Here is a 23,590-nt window from a genome sequence, read left to right on the forward strand (position 1 = left end):
GTCGCCGCTTGGAAATAGTCGAGTCCAGCACAGATCGGAACCGGCTTCAACTGGACCGAAAGTCTGAAAGCACTAGCGTTGAGGCGATGATGACGGATATCAGGGGCCTGAAGTCTGGGTTAGAGGCCAGCACGGTGAGATCTCAGCATCCACACACACACTCACATAATTGTACATATACAGTCAACTTCGCTAATAATGACTGCGGATATAACGACAATTCGCGAATAACGACAGAAATTCCATGCCCAGAGCAAAGTCCCATCCCACTGTAATACAATATATTGAGACTTCGGGTATAAGGACACTTCGCGAATAAGGACACTTTTCTGATGCCCCGCCGAGTGTCGTTATAAGCCAAGTTGACTGTACCAACCATACACACCTGTACCATGTACCATGTATACGCCCGTCGCATATTCACATACACACATATACATGTACGCACATATACATGTACGCACCATACTCACAACTTCCCCACATGTTTCGAAAGACATCAGGGTATCCAATAGGCTTGAGTTTACCATGACAACATGTACAGTTTTAATGTGGCCAACATAAGAATGAAGTTGTCCAAGCATTCGCGGACTCCATTGCAGCCACTTAAACATTCTAATATTAGGGTACTTCAACCCGAACGTTCAAAACATGGTTGACTGTAGTCACCCTTTGATGGTTTCAATGTTTTTAAGGGATATGCACCAAAGAGGACCGTATTTTGAACGATCGGGTTGAGGTACCCTAATTTAATTCAAGGATGAACGAAAGTTAACCCTTTACAGGTCTACCATAAGCGTACGTTTGGCCCTCATTTTTTTGGGGTCTTGTTGCTAGGAAACAGCTAAAATGGCGCTCTACGCGTAGCTCAGGTCCAAGGCTTTCTGACGATGTGCAAAACAACCATGCTTACCATGCAAATTTTTGCCGTATCGATCGCCTGAAGTTTGTTGAAATTGGAAAAGACGACCATCCGCCATGCGCGCATTTCAAGAATGCGAGTGCATCTCTTGGGGCCGTGTTTGACAAGCGTTCTCAGAGCAGTAACATCACCAGTTGAGGCTGGATCTCCCGGGAGGTTTTGCAGTGTAGTGTGTTGAGAAAAAGAGCTCCGTTGAGTCCTGCTAGTTCAAAAATATATCGTCCACGAATGAAGAAACAAAATTCTCCAAACAGAGAGGAAGCCTTCTTGCTGCCGACACGGCGACAGCGACTGTCACAAGAACTCGTCAGGTGCGATCAGCTGATTTGCCTGGCCGTGAGAATCACGGCATGCGTAAGCTCGCGCCTGAGTACTCATCTGAGCGAGAGTGAATCTGACGCGAGCAGCGCTGAGATGAACAAACCGAAACTGCGATATCGTGGAATGGGAATTGCTGCTGCTGGTGTATCGCCGATGGCGAGGTGTTGGTGTTCAGTGGCGGTATTGTAGAGAGCCTACATTTCTTGTAAAGACGTAGCCCTTACCTGATTGTTTATCGTACGACTTCAGCTCCATCACGAACTTGGTATACCCTTCGTGCTGTGATATTCGTGTATTTCATTCGCAATTGTATTTTCTCTCAGCTTGAAGGGCTACCATGGGCCCTATCCTTGCCTGGACCTAGTCATATTTGAATTTTCTGGAAGCGTTCAGGCAAACAGGTTTTGAAAATATATGGTTTACCCATACCTACATCACATGGTTCTTGAGTTATTGCTGGTTGTGTGTACATGTATTTGCGTGACCACCCCTCACATACATTGAGTTAGACCGGCAAAGGGTTAAACCTCATGGATAACAACCTCCTGTACCAACCAACGTTCAAATATCGTGGTCCTTTGACTGCCTACATTCATCTTGACGGATAACTCATGATTGCCAGCACTCTGCTTATGCACTTCAGAGGGTTGATATTTGCAAGGTTCACTGTATACGATTGACAGAGGACTATTAAATCGGACTCGTACGCACAAACAGGCACTGAGATCCCCCCCCCCCCCATCAACAGTGCTTCACCCTCTACAACTCACTCCCTACCGACATCGAAACCCAACGCCGTAGAGATGGTTTCCGACACAATGCATCCAGTCTTCTTTTGAGCAGTACCTGCTTCCGCTCCGCACGCGCTCCTTGATTCCGAAATCTTGACCGTGTTCTGAAGTACTCGAAGTATCTTGATCATCCCGGCTATTTCTGCCTATGGTTATCATCATCCATTGTTCATTGCCTTCCCAGGTTAATTTCAAACTCACTGTTTCTGGCTCGTATCAGTTCTATTACACTTATCAATCCTCTTCTATGGCGTCTCTCCACCAAGGAATAAACGAATAATACTAGTAATGACATTGAGACAATTATGCACCTCTGTTACCTGTGTTTGTTGCAGGTGGCATTGAGCAATCTGGAAAGTACAGTTTCCACCCATGAAGAGTTGATCACGCGCAATGCTGACAGGCTTGCAGAACGCATGGCCATCCTGGAGGGAACAGCGCGACGTAATGCACAAAATATAGGCCAGCGTGCTTCTGCAGCCTCGGTCGTAGCTCTTGGGCAACGGATGGTAACAGTGGAGCGTCGTAGCAGTGGAAATAATGCTGTGGTTAGTCAGCGAGGACTACCAGAGTTAGGGCTTGTACAGGCGGGTATGAGTTACAACCGAGGTGTCATTGGCGAATTACAGGTAAGGAAGTGAAGAGCCATGTTAGGGCTAGAACAGCCAGTCAAAATGTCCTTAAATAGAAAAGAAAAAAACCGGCCACCGCAGTACAAAACATTGTAGTCTCACTGCTGGCTTAATTAAGCGGAAGTGCTGGTCTTGGAGTCGGGCAGGTCACTGCATGTGTTCCGTCATACCATAGTCAATCTGGAACAACTGTGATGTTGGTATTGAATGGCCTTGAGCATGGTTGCATTTTAGAATAGAAATATATGAACAGTATGAAAGAGTTCGGAGGCTTCATTTTTGCATAAAAATGTAGATTTGGCATTTATCTTCCCATGTTTGTATTCCATGATACCTCGGACATGGCTCCCAGATCGCTGCCCAGGCTGTTTGGTGCCAATGGTGGACATACAAGTGTTTGGTATTTGTCACTGTGTACATTGCGCTGTGCATGGCAGTTGTTTCATTGCAAATGAAAGGAAGGATTTAGTGAGCACTCTTCCGAGGGTATTGACATATTGTGTGAATACTCCACGCATGACCTATCTTATAGCGTATTGCTGTTGCCTATGTCTGATCCAGGTGGCATTGAACAATCTCGAACGCAAGGTCAACACCCATGAAGGCTTGATCCCGCGCAATGCAGACAGCCAATCCGTCAAAAGCATTAAGGACCGTTTGGTTATCGTGGAAGGACTAGCCAGGCACAACAGGCAGTATTTGAACCAGCGTGCTCTCAAAGCCGACGTCGTCGCACTCGAGGAAAGGGTGGGGAATGTGGAGGATCGCATCACCGCAAATGATGTCATGCTTCAGCAGCGTGCTCAAGTGACTGAGTTGCGGGCTGTGAAATCGGACTTAGGTCGAGTGCAGGTGGGCATGAACCACAACCGAGGTGTTATTGATCGCAAGCTACAGGTGAGCCAGTGAGCAGCAATTGATAAGGCGCGATTTCCTTAGCATTCAAGCGAGAGACAAGACCCATGAGCAAGCTAGTCTTGAAAAGGACTAATGGTGTTTGTACATACATACACACTTATCTGTTGGTGCCGGTAGTTGTGGTGTGAGTGTAGGGTTGGAAGTGAACTTTGTAAGATATAGGAAAGATGTAAGCGAACGTTGTAAGATATGTTGAGTCCGAAGAAGGGAGGTTTCTCACTCACTAACACAACTGGCAACGGGAACAGGTAGGTTGGTGGAACGACATTTTTTAGAGACGGGATGACTAACACCAGGACGAACGAAACGACTACATGATGATTATTGAAGAGAGCGAGTTGAAGAGAGAAGCAACTCAATATAAAGGGCCTGGGTAGCTATGGCAAACATGGGTGCGCAAGTACCTACCCAGGCCAACGGAACGAAAGGTGAGTATGACGTAGTATGGGTGCATGCAGGCTGGCCAGCTTAGGAAAGGTTGTAGGTAAGATTGTACGGGAGGAGGCACCAAACATACCTCCCCTGAGCAAAAAAAGAACCGCGACCTCGCGGAAAATAATAAGACGAAGAGAAAAATAGAGACAAAAATGACTGAGGAAAAAAACACACACACACTGCACGCCTGCACGGATCTCACAAAAGTGTTTACTAGTATCATGCATTACGGTTATTGTTCCTGTACAGTCAACTTCGCTAATAACGACTGCGGATATAACGACAATTCGCGAATAGCGACAGAATGTCCATGCCCAGAGCAAAGTTCCATCCAACTGTAATACATATAATGAGACTTCGGGTATAACGACACTTCGCGAATAAGGACACTTTTTTGATGGCCCGCCGAATGTCGTTATAAGCGAAGTTGACTGTACTTCTCTAAGTCTAAAGAAAAAGAAACTAGACGTGACGAGGAACCTACTGATACTGCTTGCATGGCTAAAAATAGCGTAGTTGCACTTCTGCTAAACACCAAAAATTAGAGCGTGGCTCACCATGATCGGACCTCTCATTTACTAATATTATTTTTATGAACACAAGCGCGCACACACACTACAAAAAAATTCACGAAATAAATAAACCGAACCGAAATTAAATTTGACGAAGAAGGACGGATGAAAAAGAAGGAGAGAAATAAAGAAAGTAGCTGACCTGCATGACTTGGACGAGACGAGGTTGACATAGAAGAGACGAGGTTGGAGATGAGACGAGGTTGGCGACAAGACGAGACTGACTACAAGACGAATGCCGGGCGGTAGAGGACGAGGGCCGTCGGTTCCGAGCAATGGTCGACATGGACGACATTGCGCGACGACACCGCGTGACGACACAGCTCCACGACGAACACGGACTGGGGTGACGAATAAACGAGGACAGTCCAGCAGTGACGGGAGCAACACTACACGTAAATTACATCTCAGGGTCGTGAGCTGCGGAGGCAGAACTCCGCGTCGAGTAAAGTTGGGCGCCAATGTTGAGTCCGAAGAAGGGAGGTTTCTTACCCACTAACACAACTGACAACGGGAACAGGTAGGTTGGTGGAACGACATTTATTAGAGACGGGATGACTAAGACCAGGACGAACAAAACGACTACATGGTGATTATTGAAGAGAGCGAGTTGAAGAGAGAAGAAACTCAATATAAAGGGCCTGGGTAGCTATGGCAAACATGGGCGCGCAAGTAGCTAACCAGGCCAACGGAACAAAAGGTGAATATGACGTAGTACGGGTGCATGCAGGCAGGCCAGCTTAGGAAAGGTTGTAGGTAAGATTGTACGGGAGGAGGCACCTAACAGATAATAAGAAAGATGTAAGTGAACATTGCAAAGTGCAAGAAGGATGTAACAAGAACAGGGTGAATCTGCTACACGAGCTGTAATTCCGGTTGTAAGTCGACCTTTTACGACTAAAAATTGAAGGAGAAAGGGTGGGGGTCGACTTACAGCCGCATACAAACATATTCTTCCAAGTTGCTTTACGTTATGATCTTGCAGTTGAAAGCCCTATTTGAATGATGGCGCGGTACAGGGCATGTAGGAGATAGCGCCAGGCATGCACAACGACACACAAATAAAACGGATACCGAAGTTTGGACCCTGGCTAGCGCCAAACGTTACTCAAACAACGACTTTTACATAGCTATGTGAATTTTAAAACGCATTTTCTCAAGTGCACAGCTGACTGCAATAGGTCCCTTTTCGCAACTGGCGAAACCAAACTTGACTGGCGTCCCAATTGCACTTCTATAATACCTATAGCTGCAGTGGCCAACCTAAGTAGGGGTCAAATGGGTGTACCTTTAACTAACGAACGGGTAATTTTCTTAACTGGCGAGTTAAGGGGTACCCTTTAGCAGAAATGTTTAATTTTTTGCGCAATTTTCACATGAATCAAGATTTTAATTCATCTGTTCTCGGGTTGCATTTTGATATCACATAGTGATTCGCAAATCGATTGGTGTCTGATAGTCGCAGGAGTAGATCTACTAGGTGCGAAAATGCAACAACAATGCAGACATCCAGCGTGGAGTTGTAAATAATTGACTCCCGCCTGGAATACACGATCCCAGCAGTGTTGCTCCGTACTGACTGCTTCATCAATATCCAAACGGGTACCCTTTAACTAACGGTACCGGAGATTAACGGTCGGGTACCCGGGTACCCGGTACACCCCTTTGACCCCTAAACCTAAGGGCCCAGTTATTATCAGTGTTAGTCCAGGACTGCATCACAACATAGGCACTAGCCTGCGGCAGTACACTGATCCCAGCCACCACAGTTCTGTGTTGTGTGTAGTTGCATCGGTTACGAGCCTAACAATGCTAGGCCTACTCTTGTGTCCTGTTTCAGTACTTCACTGATGGATGCAACCACCGCACACTCGGTTACGCCTACCGTAGCCAACACGATCAACATAGCGTGAGGAATTCAGGTCAGATAACAACTATGCCTTTCCGTAAGCAGCACCCAGAGACAGTGCTGCGACTTCTCTATTCGTGTAATATTCGCACACGGGGAGCTGACTCTGCATCGCGATGGTACTTCAAGATTGATGGTCGAGAGTGCACGTCGCCCAACGTGATAGACATGACAATGTACCAGTCGTCTGCGGACAACACACACGTTCCAGCAGTCCTTCAAGGAATATGCACGGCCACATCATCAGGCGAAATCGGTGCTGGATCTCATATGATCTCAGTGCACATTGGTAAGGTACCCCTGGAGTTGCTCGCAGACGGTAATACAAACTGGGCCAGCACCTCCTTTCTTGAGGTGCAAGAGATGTGCCCGCCATTCGGGCAATAGTATTTGTATGTTTGTCTGGTTGGTTTTGCTGCACAAGCATTCTGATAATCCATCCTGCTAACAACTCATCATTATCTACATGTAGTTCTTCGGCCAATTCTCTATCACATCCATCACCCTTCCTCCATTCCCCACCCCATCGCCACACAGTCCCCATCCCAACTTCTGCCCCCACTCCATCCCCACCATTTTCCCATCACATCCCAACCGAGAGTTGGCTGTTGTGGAGGGGCATATGTGAGGTGTTTTTTGTCTTATTTTACTCCGATAATGAGCCAGTGATAGATGTAAAAAGAAGAGAAGAAAACACATGATAACGAGTTATGCAGCAACTATCGACAACTGTAACAAGATGATAAACAGTCAGAAAGTGCGATAATAGGGCAAAAAACTGACAAGCTACTGAGAAATTCAGAAGGGAATGTGAGCGTCTTCGGTCCTACGTAACCATGCATGAACATTCTAAGTTGGAAGGCTGCTGGTTTGCGCACTGGAGATGTGTTAGAGCTAGGTCTCCGGTAGCGGAATGTCTCAGTAGCCTGTCAGTGTTGTTCCCTATTATTGCACTTTCTGACTGTTTATCATCTTGTTACAGTCGTGGATAGTTGCTGCTTAACTCGTAATCATTTGTTTCTTCTCTTTCTTATGTTTTAAATTGTATTTTAATCTGTGTCCTTTTCTGGTTTTCTGGTTTTGAATTTGTATTGCATGTTTATCCATTGTTTTTCTTTTGCCCGTACAAGAGGCTTGTGTTACTATCACATCCCAACCATCCTCACCCTACCCCCCCCCTTCCATCGGACCAGGCGCATGGGTTCCTGGGTGCCCGAACCCCTTTTTTGCTGAAAATGCGGGATTTTTGCTTCATTTTTGAGATTTTTCCCGCGGCAGGCCCTCCCGGAACCCTCTCCCCTTGAAGGGCACCGGCGCACGCGCCTGCATCCCAAACCACATCCCCATACCATCCCTCACTCCACATGTGATTTTCTTGTTCATTTCATTGACGGCGACTTGCATGGGAAAGTCACCCAAGTACTGTCTCATACACATGGCACAATTTTCTCTTTTTAAATCCCGACAAATTGTGCGTATGCTGCACTAGTGTACACTTACAACATAGATGTTTTTCCTATAATACATGACATTGTATCATTCTAGCTTATTTCCCTGGAAAGATGCTGTGCTTCTGCCATTTAGGGAATGGGATTGCGGTGCTTGACCTCTGGGTTTTTTGTCAGGACCAACAGTGCGAAAGGCAAAGAAAGGACAACTAACCTGAAGAACAACTGCGATCACCATACACCTTGTGAATTCAAATTCAGTACGCCCTTCCCCCACTGCAAGTGTGATAGACGGTTCATCCGAACTCACACTGGGGTGGCCATAGCGATTACGCGAACCACACAAACACAATATGCATGATAGTAACTATGGAAATGAATGCCTGCAAACTTACTTGAGACATGCGACTGGATATCATTGACCACAATTGTTCAATCATGTACATGCATGCATGCACATACATACAGCATTGGGTATGCATGCATGCACATACATACAGCATTGGGTATGCATGCATGCACATACAGCATTGGGTACATGCATGCATGCACATACAGCATTGGGTATTTGCATACTCTACTTGAAACTCAGTGTAGCAGGGAACCATTGGCGTTAAGTACTTGAAAGTAGTTCAGGTTTGGGCTCTTTTCAGCCAAGGCCTTTGCAGACGAAATATCCAAAAGCAGCTCTTGTCAGAAGCAGTTCCAAAGATGGAAAATCCTCGTGCATCCCCAATCCCCATTTCCCATCCATCAACAAAAGGACTTTAGTATTATAATAATTATTATTACTATCGGGAGAACGTCTGCCGTGCACAAGCACGCGGCCACGCGATTGGTAGACTACGAACCAGGGCTAGGGAGTAGTAAAATTCTACTCCCTGGTCCGAGCATGGAAACCAGGGAGTAGCATATTATAATGGTATTGTACTACTCCCTGATGGAAACTAGCGCGGATCCGCGGAGCAGGGAACCATCTACATGACTTCGTACATGTACCTTAGTTGCTGTCCACAGATTTGAGTACAATCATGTACATTAGTCCTTACGCATAGAACCTTCTGCAGACAAAGTGTAAATAGCGGTGTCGTTAGCTCTTACATAATTGTGACCCCTCCTTGCTACTCAACAGTATACTGGCGTATCTAGCTATCGAATTCACACCTTCTCACCTGGCTACAAGCGCTAGCAGTTCATCTGACCAGCTTACTCTGTTTTGTTATTGTATCACGGCACTTTGCACTCTGCTCTTCTCTGCTCTCTTCCTTAGCCCTAAATCTTCGTACTTTGGGCGCGCAATATGTTTCTCCTTTCGGTACAAAACCGGGGTGCTTTTCCCCACCTACATGTATTAGCCATTCAACAAAATCAACCTTCTGAACTTCACTGAAGAGAGTTCTAAACCCGGCGGTAATCGCCGAGACACCTGTATGAAGGGATTGAGTGCAAAATGGATGTGTCGCTTTCTTGAAAGTCTTCTGTGGGAACTACTTGTCAAGGTTGGCTGGTGAGCGCCGTTGTGGAATCATGGTGGTTGATGGAGAAAGCAAATACTCAGTTTCTTGAATCTATCAATCGTCAGGCAAAGTAACAAACTGAGGCAGGGCTGTAGTGTGTTAGTTCACTACAAGACTGAAACACTCAGCCACAGAACAGGGCACAGAAAAAGGAAATCGCCATGATTGTGTGAAGGTGAGAGTGTACTGTACATGTTCTTCGCAGTACATTTGCATGGATGTCGTCCCATTCTGTCCGATTATCCTCCACCCAGGCCGTCACAACAAGCTCTTTCCCGTGCCAAGGCCTCCAGGATATCGACATCATCTTTCACTCCAGACTCCAGTGACCATATATGGTAATGTCTTTGCACCTAGCAACACACTGGTAACCGGATGTGTATTAGGAGTGTTTGTATAAATAGTGTGAACTTGGTGTCAGTACAGTATTATGATGTCCATTGTGCATTGGGTTTAGAATGGCCAAGAAGTTTAGTCATCACTGACACTGAAGTATCGAAACGATAGTATAAAAGCTTTCTGCACCAGTGGTTACTGTTAGTCGCCTATGGTAAGCGCATCAGGGCCGGCCTGTGAATTGAGATTCCCTGAATGTCGGTGGAGCGGGGATTCGTACAACTGAGCCCAATCAAAAATGGAAACAGTGACTGGAGGCACAGTATTGTACGACTCACTGCGTGCGACTTTAATCGCGTATGCCATTGGCCCGACCTTTTTGCCAATTTCCCACATTTTCCCTTGCCACTGTAGATGTTTCGTTATACATGTAGAGCGCGCTAGCGGCCAACTGCACAAGTTACTTTAAAAGTACTTGAAAGTAGTTCAGGTTTGGGCTCTTTTCAGCCAAGGCCTTTGGAGACGAAATATCCAAAAGCAGCTCTTGTCAGAAGCAGTTCCAAAGATGGAAATTCCTCGTGCATCCCCAATCCCGATTTCCCATCCATCAACTAAAGGACTTTAGTATTATAATAATTATTATTACTATCGGGAGAACGTCTGCCGTGCACAAGCACGCGGCCACGCGATTGGTAGACTACGAACCAGGGCTAGGGAGTAGTAAAATTCTACTCCCGGGTCCGAGCATGGATACCAGGGAGTAGCATATTCTAATGGTATTGTACTACTCCCTGATGGAAACTAGCGAGGATCCACGGAGCAGGGAACCATCTACATGACTTCGTATATGTACCTTAGTTGCTGTCCACAGATTTGAGTACAATCATGTACCTTAGTCCTTACGCATAGAACCTTCTGCAGACAAAGTGTAAATAGCGGTGTCGTTAGCTCTTACATAATTGTGACCCCTCCTTGCTACTCAACAGTATACTGGCGTATCTAGCTATCGAATTCACACCTTCTCACCTGGCTACTAGCACTAGCACATCATCTGACCAGCTTACTCTGTTTTGTTATTGTATCACGGCACTTTGCACTCTGCTCTTTTCTGCTCTCTTCCTTAGCCCTAAATCTTCGTCCTTTGGGCGCGCAATATGTTTCTCCTTTCGGTACAAAACCGGGGTGCTTTTCCCCACCTACATGTATTAGCCATTCAAGAAAATCAACCTTCTGAACTTCACTGAAGAGAGTTCTATACCCGGCGGTAGTCGCCGAAACACCTGTATGAAGGGACTGAGTACAAAATGGATGTGTCGTTTTCTTGAAAGTCTTCTGTGGCAACTACTTGTCAAGGTTGGCTGGTGAGCGCCGTTGTGGAATCATGGTGGTTGATGGAGAAAGCAAATACTCAGTTTCTTGAATCTATCAATCGTCAGGCAAAGTAACAAACTGAGGCAGGGCTGTAGTGTGTTAGTTCACTACAAGACTGACAAACTCAGCCACAGAACAGGGCACAGAAAAAGGAAATCGCCATGATTGTGTGAAGGTGAGAGTGTACTGTACATGTTCTTCGCAGTACATTTGCATGGATGTCGTCCCATTCTGTCCGATTATCCTCCACCCAGGCCGTCACAACAAGCTCTTTCCCGTGCCAAGGCCTCCAGGATATCGACATCATCTTTCACTCCAGACTCCAGTGACCATATATGGTAATGTCTTTGCACCTAGCAACACACTGGTAACCGGATGTGTATTAGCAGTGTTTGTATAAATAGTGTGAACTTGGTGTCAGTACAGTATTATGATGTCCATTGTGCATTGAGTTTAGAATGGCCAAGAATTTTAGTCATCACTGACACTGAAGTATCGAAACGTTAGTATAAAAGCTTTCTGCACCAGTAGTTACTGTTAGTCGCCTATGGTAAGCGCATCAGGGCCGGCCTGTGAATTGAGATTCCCTGAATGTCGGTGGAGCGGGGATTCGTACAACTGAGCCCAATCAAAAATGGAAACAGTGACTGGAGGCACAGTATTGTACGACTCACTGCGTGCGACTTTAATCGCGTATGCCATTGGCCCGACCTTTTTGTCAATTTCCCACATTTTCCCTTGCCACTGTAGATGTTTCGTTATACATGTAGAGCGCGCTAGCGGCCAACTGCACAAGTGACTTTAAAAGTACTTGAAAGTAGTTCAGGTTTGGGCTCTTTTCAGCCAAGGCCTTTGGAGACGAAATATCCAAAAGCAGCTCTTGTCAGAAGCAGTTCCAAAGATGGAAATTCCTCGTGCATCCCCAATCCCCATTTCCCATCCATCAACTAAAGGACTTTAGTATTATAATAATTATTATTACTATCGGGAGAACGTCTGCCGTGCACAAGCACGCGGCCACGCGATTGGTAGACTACGAACCAGGGCTAGGGAGTAGTAAAATTCTACTCCCTGGTCCGAGCATGGATACCAGGGAGTAGCATATTATAATGGTATTGTACTACTCCCTGATGGAAACTAGCGCGGATCCGCGGAGCAGGGAACCATCTACATGACTTCGTATATGTACCTTAGTTGCTGTCCACAGATTTGAGTACAATCATGTACCTTAGTCCTTACGCATAGAACCTTCTGCAGACAAAGTGTAAATAGCGGTGTCGTTAGCTCTTACATAATTGTGACCCATCCTTGCTACTCAACAGTATACTGGCGTATCTAGCTATCGAATTCACACCTTCTCACCTGGCTACTAGCACTAGCACTTCATCTGACCAGCTTACTCTGTTTTGTTATTGTATCACGGCACTTTGCACTCTGCTCTTTTCTGCTCTCTTCCTTAACCCTAAATCTTCGTCCTTTGGGCGCGCAATATGTTTCTCCTTTCGGTACAAAACCGGGGTGCTTTTCCCCACATACATGTATTAGCCATTCAACAAAATCAACCTTCTGAACTTCACTGAAGAGAGTTCTATACCCGGAGGTAGTCGCCGAGACACCTGTATGAAGGGACTGAGTACAAAAGGGATGTGTCGTTTTCTTGAAAGTCTTCTGTGGCAACTACTTGTCAAGGTTGGCTGGTGAGCGCCGTTGTGGAATCATGGTGGTTGATGGAGAAAGCAAATACTCAGTTTCTTGAATCTATCAATCGTCAGGCAAAGTAACAAACTGAGGCAGGGCTGTAGTGTGTTAGTTCACTACAAGACTGACACACTCAGCCACAGAACAGGGCACAGAAAAAGGAAATCGCCATGATTGTGTGAAGGTGAGAGTGTACTGTACATGTTCTTCGCAGTACATTTGCATGGATGTCGTCCCATTCTGTCCGATTATCCTCCACCCAGGCCGTCACAACAAGCTCTTTCCCGTGCCAAGGCCTCCAGGATATCGACATCATCTTTCACTCCAGACTCCAGTGACCATATATGGTAATGTCTTTGCACCTAGCAACACACTGGTAACCGGATGTGTATTAGCAGTGTTTGTATAAATAGTGTGAACTTGGTGTCAGTACAGTATTATGATGTCCATTGTGCATTGGGTTTAGAATGGCCAAGAAGTTTAGTCATCAATGACACTGAAGTATCGAAACGATAGTATAAAAGCTTTCTGCACCAGTAGTTACTGTTAGTCGCCTATGGTAAGCGCATCAGGGCCGGCCTGTGATTTGAGATTCCCTGAATGTCGGTGGAGCGGCGATTCGTACAACTGAGCCCAATCAAAAATGGAAACAGTGACTGGAGGCACAGTATTGTACGACTCACTGCGTGCGACTTTAATCGCGTATGCCATTGGCCCGACCTTTTTGCCAATTTCCCACATTTTCCCTTGCTACTGTAGATGTTTCGTTATACATGTAGAGCGCGCTAGCGGCCAACTGCACAAGTCACTTAAAGGGAAACTGAACGCCAAAAATAAGTATGGCTTATCCGAAGGAGAATTGGGCACTGATTCCGATGAGCTATGTCTCGAGCCGATCAGAGAAGAGGAACCGTGTCAAATTTCATAAATAACACCTTCCATGTTTGGAAATTGGGCTTGATGACGTGCGTACTGCTTAGCTGTCACCATGCTGTGCATGCTCAGCAGTGTAATTGAATGGAAGAAAACAATTACTTTGGTGTTTTGCAGCTCTATTTCGTTCCCTGACGGTACCCAAATCTAGATGTAGTAATCTGTTGAGCAGGAGAGTGACACATATCTTCCCGAAGGCTGTCCAGCCTGCAGTGGTGATGAGGAAGACACGAAAATCACCCCGAGATCGATTGTAGCGAATTGGAAAACTCATGGTGAATTTGCTTCAACTTCAAGGCAATGTCGAGGTATGAAGGGTGCTTGTACTGCCTTCCAAAGTGCAGCGGAGATGAACATGGCTTTGCATAGCTGTTGCTCTACGCCAAATTACCTACTCTTGCTGGTTCCGTAGTGGTATATTGCAAATTTCGTGGACGAACAACTCGAGTCACTAGTGGCTAGTGAGCAACACTAACAGGTGAGATTTTTCAATTTGACAAAAATTGTTCTTGTTTGAGAACAGACGGTGGCAGTCATTTGACTCAGTAGGTGTCTCTGCTGCTTCTTTCCCTTCATTGGTAGGGTTGTGCTTGATAGTACAAGTGCTTGAAGTAAAATAAAATAAATAGAACATGTGGAACATAAATCTAATCAAGCATCAGTACATGTATTGGGAATTTCAACTTCAAAGTACATGAAATCACAATGATCACAAAGTTTATGGAATCAGGAGGACTCCCTGTGTTCAACGAACACAATACACACATTCTATATTGCGCGCACACATGTACACATGTGCGTGCACCCTCACCCCATCTCACAGACGCACGCATGCAGCGCGCACATCCATACACATGTGCAGGACCCCCCCCCCCACACACTCCTACCCATACACATATGTGTCTACCCCCCCCCCCCCCACACACACACACGTGTGCACAGACGGATACACACACAAGATACTTGTAAGTGTACATGGTCTTCCTGGTGCAGATGCTGGGCCAGCACAATGGAAAATACCTCCATCAAGATGCTTGATCAAGTGTTGTGATAATGGCACTGTTTGTTTGTTTTTACAAAGACGTGTGGGAAGGATTACAATGCGTTATAATTCATAATTGTTCTTTGCCTTGTACTGTGCAGACCAGAATGCTTCGCCATCAACTCCTGGCTTTCCATAGGCATGGTGTTCAGCTGCAGCGACATCTGGTCCGGGGAGTACAAGTTGCTGGATGGCTGCACTGACACAGGACGGGTTTGCGTTGGCAATGCAATACGGCAGTCATCCCACATTATGAGCTACAGGTTTATGTAATTTATATTGTCGCTCGTCCAGCAACGTCAAGGCTCTGCATGTAAACACAGGAGAACACCATAATAATTATACGACTCAGGGGATAATAATTATAAATTTGGATTATCAATTTCTTGACATTCATGAGTTCCTGTCTAAACCATGTCGTGACATTGATTGCTACATGTATCTGCTCACAAAGTACCTCGTATTGTAACAAGACTCTGCTTAATCACTACCCTCCGCCAATTATTAGATTCGCACAATATTCACAACATATGCAACACGATGCTGTCTATTGACACTACTTCGAACTGAAATGCTCACTACTCGTCTCCCGTTTTCAACTCCCTTTATCTTATGAATACTCTACTTTACTGGTTTCGTTTCTACCCTTTCCATTGCTGCCAGCTCTCAGTCTTTTTCAGTGCACAGCACCATATTGAAATTTTTGTGATTTGATGTACACATACTTTGAAATTGAAATTCGAATTACATGATCAGTTTTTTGTTCCACATGTTCTATTTATTTCGACTTCAAGCACAACCCTATCAATGAAGGGAAAGAAGCCTCAGAGAGACACCTACTGAGTCTAATGACAGCTAAGCAGTACGCACGTCATCAAGCCCAATTTCCAAATATGGAAGGTTTTATTTATGAAATTTGACACGGTTCCTCTTCTCTGATCGGCTCGAGACATAGCTCATCGGAATCAGTGCCCAATTCTCCTTTGGATAAGCCATACTTATCTTTGGCGTTCAGTTTCCCTTTAAGTACTTGAAAGTAGTTCAGGTTTGGGCTCTTTTCAGCCAAGGCCTTTGGAGACGAAATATCCAAAAGCAGCTCTTGTCAGAAGCAGTTCCAAAGATGGAAATTCCTCGTGCATCCCCAATCCCCATTTCCCATCCATCAACTAAAGGACTTTAGTATTAAAATAATTATTATTACTATCGGGAGAACGTCTGCCGTGCACAAGCACGCGGCCACGCGATTGGTAGACTACGAACCAGGGCTAGGGAGTAGCAAAATTCTACTCCCTGGTCCGAGCATGGATACCAGGGAGTAGCATATTATAATGGTATTGTACTACTCCCTGATGGAAACTAGCGCGGATCCGCGGAGCAGGGAACCATCTACATGACTTCGTACATGTACCTTAGTTGCTGTCCACAGATTTGAGTACAATCATGTACCTTAGTCCTTACGCATAGACCCTTCTGCAGACAAAGTGTAAATAGCGGTGTCGTTAGCTCTTACATAATTGTGACCCCTCCTTGCTACTCAACAGTATACTGGCGTATCTAGCTATCGAATTCACACCTTCTCACCTGGCTACTAGCACTAGCACATCATCTGACCAGCTTACTCTGTTTTGTTATTGTATCACGGCACTTTGCACTCTGCTCTTTTCTGCTCTCTTCCTTAGCCCTAAATCATCGTCCTTTGGGCGCGCAATATGTTTCTCCTTTCGGTACAAAACCGGGGTGCTTTTCCCCACCTACATGTATTAGCCATTCAACAAAATCAACCTTCTGAACTTCACTGAAGAGAGTTCTATACCCGGCGGTAGTCGGGTTTACGTTGGCAATGCAATACGGCAGTCATCCCACATTATGAGCTACAGGTTTATGTAATTTATATTGTCGCTCGTCCAGCAACGTCAAGGCTCTGCATGTAAACACAGGAGAACACCATAATAATTATACGACTCAGGGGATAATAATTATAAATTTGGATTATCAATTTCTTGACATTTATGAGTTCCTGTCTAAACCATGTCGTGACATTGATTGCTACATGTATCTGCTCACAAAGTACCTCGTATTGTAACAAGACTCTGCTTAATCACTACCCTCTGCCAATTATTAGATTCGCACAATATTCACAACATATGCAACACGATGCTGTCTATTGACACTACTTCGAACTGAAATTCTCACTACTCGTCTCCCGTTTTCAACTCCCTCTACCTTATGAATACTCTACTTTACTGGTTTCGTTTCTACCCTTTCCATTGCTGCCAGCTCTCAGTCTTTTTCAGTGCACAGCACCATATTGAAATTTTTGTGATTTGATGTACACATACTTTGAAATTGAAATTCGAATTACATGATCAGATTTTTGTTCCACATGTTCTATTTATTTCGCCTTCAAGCACAACCCTATCAATGAAGGGAAAGAAGCCGCAGAGAGACACCTACTGAGTCTAATGACTGCCACCGTCTGTTCTCAAACAAGAACAATTTTTGTCAAATTGAAAAATCTCACCTGTTAGTGTTTCTCACTAGCCACTAGTGACTCGAGTTGTTCTGCGTGCGACTTTAATCGCGTATGCCATTGGCCCGACCTTTTTGCCAATTTTCCACATTTTCCCTTGCTACTGTAGATATTTCGTTATACATGTAGAGCGCGCTAGCGGCCAACTGCACAAGTCACTTTAAAAGTACTTGAAAGTAGTTCAGGTTTGGGCTCTTTTCAGCCAAGGCCTTTGGAGACGAAATATCCAAAAGCAGCTCTTGTCAGAAGCAGTTCCAAAGATGGAAATTCCTCGTGCATCCCCAATCCCCATTTCCCATCCATCAACTAAAGGACTTTAGTATTATAATAATTATTATTACTATCGGGAGAACGTCTGCCGTGCACAAGCACGCGGCCACGCGATTTGTAGACTACGAACCAGGGCTAGGGAGTAGTAAAATTCTACTCCCTGGTCCGAGCATGGATACCAGGGAGTAGCATATTATAATGGTATTGTACTACTCCCTGATGGAAACTAGCGAGGATCCGCGGAGCAAGGAACCATCTACATGACTTCGTACATGTACCTTAGTTGCTGTCCACAGATTTGAGTACAATCATGTACCTTAGTCCTTACGCATAGAACCTTCTGAAGACAAAGTGTAAATAGCGGTGTCGTTAGCTCTTACATAATTGTGACCCCTCCTTGCTACTCAACAGTATACTGGCGTATCTAGCTATCGAATTCACACCTTCTCACCTGGCTACTAGCACTAGCACTTCATATGACCAGCTTACTCTGTTTTGTAGAAAAGAAAAGGACATATGGATACGAGTTAAGAGTAACTCTCCATCACTGTAACTGGATAATATATACAGTCAGAAAGTGCAATAACCAAATTTCTGACTGTATATAGTATCCAGTTACAGTGATGGAGAGTTACTCTTAACTCGTATCCATATGTCCTTTTCTTTTCTACATTTATTTATGGCTCAACATCCGAGTTATAAATTACTCTGTTTTGTTATTGTATCACGGTACTTTGCGCTCTGCTCTTTTCACTCACAAAGAGACTGTTCAGTACATGGGGTTGTGGTCTGTCAGAGCAATCACACTCACCACCGTGGTGGTTTTCCAGAAATGAGTAGAAGCATAAAACCACACTCGCAGCCACATAATAGATAAATAGCGGAAAAACATCTAAATCCATCAAAGACCGAAAAAGGCCGTGAAATCAAGTGAAACAGCATGGCCAGTGGTGAGCATGGGTGACCGGGCAGCAGGGGAGCGCCTGAAAAACAATGACTCCCTACATTCCTAGCCGCGACCGCTCAACCGGGCTAGAGGAAAAACACGCCTTTCGGCCAAAAAACCTTTCTATTCCATTAATTCCTGCCCCGCTGCCAGTCAGACCCAAGAATAGAGATAGCAAGAAATGGTATGTAATAACCGGTGTATGTCATAATCATAAGCCACACACATAGGCATAGATTGTCAAGAAGAACAGCGGACGACTCCCATGAAACCAGGGTGGGTGGGCGGGCCACTTCAACTACCACGAGGAAAAACAAAGACCACGATGGCAGGTTCAACGGAGTTGCGCAGAACAAGAGCAAATGCACGAAAAATATTTGTGAGTGAAAAATACGTTTTTTGCACTCTTTCGCTACGCTCAGCCGTGAAAAAACAAAACCTTTCTGCTCTCTTCCTTAGCCCTAAATCTTCGTCCTTTGGGCGCGCAATATGTTTCTCCTTTCGGTACAAAACCGGGGTGCTTTTCCCCACATACATGTATTAGCCATTCAACAAAATCAACCTTCTGAACTTCACTGAAGAGAGTTCTATACCCGGCGGTAGTCGCCGAGACACCTGTATAAAGGGACTGAGTACAAAAGGGATGTGTCGTTTTCTTGAAAGTCTTCTGTGGCAACTACTTGTCAAGGTTGGCTGGTGAGCGCCGTTGTGGAATCATGGTGGTTGATGGAGAAAGCAAATACTCAGTTTCTTGAATCTATCAATCGTCAGGCAAAGTAACAAACTGAGGCAGGGCTGTAGTGTGTTAGTTCACTACAAGACTGACACACTCAGCCACAGAACAGGGCACAGAAAAAGGAAATCGCCATGATTGTGTGAAGGTGAGAGTGTACTGTACATGTTCTTCGCAGTACATGTGCATGGATGTCGTCCCATTCTGTCCGATTATCCTCCACCCAGGCCGTCACAACAAGCTCTTTCCCGTGCCAAGGCCTCCAGGATATCGACATCATCTTTCACTCCAGACTCCAGTGACCATATATGGTAATGTCTTTGCACCTAGCAACACACTGGTAACCGGATGTGTATTAGCAGTGTTTGTATAAATAGTGTGAACTTGGTGTCAGTACAGTATTACGATGTCCATTGTGCATTGGGTTTAGAATGGCCAAGAAGTTTACTCATCACTGACACTGAAGTATCGAGACGATAGTATAAAAGCTTTCTGCACCAGTAGTTACTGTTAGTCGCCTATGGTAAGCGCAACAGGGCCGGCCTGTGAATTGAGATTCCCTGAATGTCGGTGGAGCGGGGATTCGTACAACTGAGCCCAATCAAAAATGGAAACAGTGACTGGAGGCACAGTATTGTACGACTCACTGCGTGCGACTTTAACGCGTATGCCATTGGCCCGACCTTTTTCCCAATTTTCCACATTTTCCCTTGCTACTGTAGATGTTTCGTTATACATGTAGAGCGCGCTAGCGGCCAACTGCACAAGTCACTTTAAAAGTACTTGAAAGTAGTTCAGGTTTGAGCTCTTTTCAGCCAAGGCCTTTGGAGACGAAATATCCAAAAGCAGCTCTTGTCAGAAGCAGTTCCAAAGATGGAAATTCCTCGTGCATCCCCAATCCCCATTTCCCATCCATCAACTAAAGAACTTTAGTATTATAACGAGAGAGCTTGAAAGCTCGGGGCCCTACGCTATGTTTTTTTGCCTTGATGACCTAGACAAAAAAAAGCATAGGGATGTTATAAATGCTTTAAAAAAATCCTTTTTTTTTAAGACATAACCTGGGATTCGAACCCGCACTATCGCGCGCCCTGCATGCATCCCCCGATACACTTCGCATACATACTAATTCTTTCAAGTTGTTTCACATTGTGATCTTGCATTTGAAAGCCCTATTTGAATATGCATTGTGGCCAGCCGTCTTTGATGGCACGTTACGGTAGGGGATAGGTACGGGACAGGTACGATCGAGGGTATACCGGTAATACGACACCGTCTCACGTACCGTACCATCAAACACAACTGGCCACATAAAGCTGCCCGCAATATTCAAATAGGGCTTTCAAACGCAAGATAATAACGTGAAGCTACTTTGAAGAATGGGTATGAATGCGAAGTGTATGGGAGAATGCCTGTTTTTTGTTTGTTTCTTTTATTTGAATTCGTTTAGAGCACAGGCAATTCTGCCTTCTCACCAGAGGAAAAACCTCCGGTTTCTGCTAAGAACGAATATAATATTATGAGAGAAGGAAATATTAAAAAGAATCATAACATGATAATTCCAAAGCACAAAGTTTGTATATAATTCAAATGGGTGTGTGTATGTGTAGGCATGCAGTGAAGAAAACACCGAGAAAACATGCAGTAATGTGTAGGGATGCCGAGCAAGATGGTTACAAATTACAATTAATTCTGTTCAGAGCCAGTTTAAAGGCAACCGCCGCACTGTGGAGGCGAATATCGCTGGGAAGGGCACTCCAAAGAGTGCTTCCCACACATGTCAATGACTGACGACCGGAAGGTCCAGGAAGGAAAGGCACTTGCAGTAGCCGCTGCTCCTGTCCTCGAGTAATTCGGCGATCATCCCGGGATGCTTGGCCTGTGTTAGCCATCAACTGAAAGTAGGTGCAGAAAAGAGGACTTGCAAGATCATGTTGGCAACGGAAAACAAAAAACAAAACCTTGTAGTTAAAAATGTGAGTTAGGGATCGAATAGATAAGCGCACGGGGAGGGGGGCTGTGGATGCACGGCTGGAGAGTCGGAAAATTGCACGAATTCCGGATTTGCTGGATTTGATTAAACGACTCTGCAGCTGCTGTGTCAGCGACGGGAAGAATGCATTGGATGTAGGGCGATAGTGCGGGTTCGAATCCCAGGACATGCCTGAAAAAAAGGAGAATTGAAAAATTTATAACATCCTATGCTTTTTTGCCGTCAGATACGGATAGCGTCAGGCGTGACACAAACACACAAACACACAAACACACAAACACCATATTAAAGCTGTGTGGACCCTGGCTAGCGCCAGACGTTACTGATGTAACGTCTTCTGCATAGCTACGGGAATAATTATTATTACTATCGGGAGAACGTCTGCCGTGCACAAGCACGCGGCCACGCGATTGGTAGACTACGAACCAGGGCTAGGGAGTAGTAAAATTCTACTCCCTGGTCCGAGCATGGATACTAGGGAGTAGCATATTATAATGGTATTGTACTACTCCCTGATGGAAACTAGCGCGGATCCGTGGAGCAGGGAACCATCTACATGACTTCGTACATGTACATTAGTTGCTGTCCACAGATTTGAGAACAATCATGTACCTTAGTCCTTACGCATAGAACCTTCTGCAGACAAAGTGTAAATAGCGGTGTCGTTAGCTCTTACATAATTGTGACCCCTCCTTGCTACTCAACAGTATACTGGCGTATCTAGCTATCGAATTCACACCTTCTCACCTGGCTACTAGCACTAGCACTTCATATGACCAGCTTACTCTTTTTTGTTATTGTATCACGGCACTTTGCACTCTGCTCTTTTCTGCTCTCTTCCTTAGCCCTAAATCTTCGTCCTTTGGGCGCACAATATGTTTCTCCTTTCGGTACAAAACCGGGGTGCTTTTCCCCACCTACATGTATTAGCCATTCAACAAATTCAACCTTCTGAACTTCACTGAAGAGAGTTCTATACCCGGCGGTAGTCGCCGAGACACCTGTATGAAGGGACTGAGTACAAAATGGATGTGTCGCTTTCTTGAAAGTCTTCTGTGGCAACTACTTGTCAAGGTTGGCTGGTTAGCGCCGTTGTGGAATCATGGTGGTTGATGGTATTGATGAAAAGAGGGGGGGAGCATCGAAGTCGGATCTTGCCGGATCAACCAAAATGGGGCTGCTACGGGCCTGCTTCATACAGCAACTTCAGCAAGAAGTGTGGCATATGCCTCACCGAAAAGTTCCACATCCTGAAAGCTTCAAAAGCTACCTCCCTAAACAAGAGAAGTGAGCTGGTATCTAAATGCCCTCACCAGCGCAAGTTTCTGCTGGCCACCCCTATAACATAGACAGATATGACCGCTGCGGGTTTTTTTTGTTTTTGTTTTTTTGTCGCGTGATTGCAGGAGTTTTGTGTGCGCTTAGATTTGTCAAACGAACGCAGATGCCTGTGTATGCGTGTGTGCGTGTGGACATGTGTGTGTATGTGTGTGTCCATTATATCTATAGGTGTGTGTATGTGCGTGTGTGCGTGTGTTTGTACGTGTGCGAGTTAGGGTGTTGTGGGTGGGTGTCTGATTGTGCGTGCGCCCGTGTGCAAGTTAGGGTGTTGTGGGTGGGTGTATGTGTGTGTGTTAGTGTGTGCGTGCATGTGTGTATGTGTGTGGGTGTTAACATGTGTGTGCGTGTTAGTATGTGTGTGTGTGTGGGTGGGTGTGGTGTGTGCACGAGATTAAGCGCGTGCTTGTTAGTGCTAGACCTGCGCATACCGCATCTGCCTCTGAAATAGCCTGTCCCTGTATACATTAACGCGATTGCGCCTCTCGCTACCGTATTATCACACCTCTCTCCACTTAGATATACCAGCACTGCCTCCTATTCCATTATCGTTGTCTGATGATTGGTTCAGCCATGAAACTCTGAGTCACAACGGAATTAATTTGCCAAGGTTTTCATTGTGTGCCTTCGTGTACGCCGCTCTGCCTGAATCAGGCATTGAGCACTCTTGCAGAACCAAAGCATATTGCCTCTGTAATTAATTTTACTTGAAGTATATTTCACTTTTACTTGCCTATATACATGTACATCCAGCTAATGGGGTCGTTCTCGGCACTTGTGCCAGTGGTTGTGAGACTTATCCACTCACCCCACCGTTAGGCGCTGCATCTGCCGCTAGGGTTTACCGGGTGTTAGCGGCCGTCGTGAGTTCCCTTCGGGAACGGACACGATAATTTGCTTTTTTATATTAACATGTACAATGTACATGTAACAGT

General features: G+C 45.3%; 1 protein-coding gene across 1 annotated transcript in view; it reads left to right on the plus strand.

Annotated features, from left to right (window-relative positions):
* The window catches only part of LOC135819725 (uncharacterized), a 20,557-nt gene extending 12,909 nt beyond the window's left edge, over positions 1-7,648 (plus strand). Inside the window, exons 6-9 of the mRNA XM_065332979.1 lie at positions 1-134; positions 2,370-2,663; positions 3,228-3,563; positions 6,432-7,648. The exon at positions 1-134 is cut by the window's left edge and continues 129 nt beyond it. Coding sequence (XP_065189051.1) covers positions 1-134; positions 2,370-2,663; positions 3,228-3,563; positions 6,432-6,887 — 1,220 coding nt within the window. The 3' untranslated portion in view covers positions 6,888-7,648. The remainder of the gene's footprint in view (positions 135-2,369; positions 2,664-3,227; positions 3,564-6,431) is intronic.
* Positions 7,649-23,590: the final 15,942 nt, after the last annotated feature.

The sequence above is a fragment of the Sycon ciliatum genome, chromosome 6, assembly GCF_964019385.1.
Source record: "Sycon ciliatum chromosome 6, ocSycCili1.1, whole genome shotgun sequence".
Taxonomy (NCBI): Eukaryota; Metazoa; Porifera; class Calcarea; order Leucosolenida; family Sycettidae; genus Sycon; species Sycon ciliatum.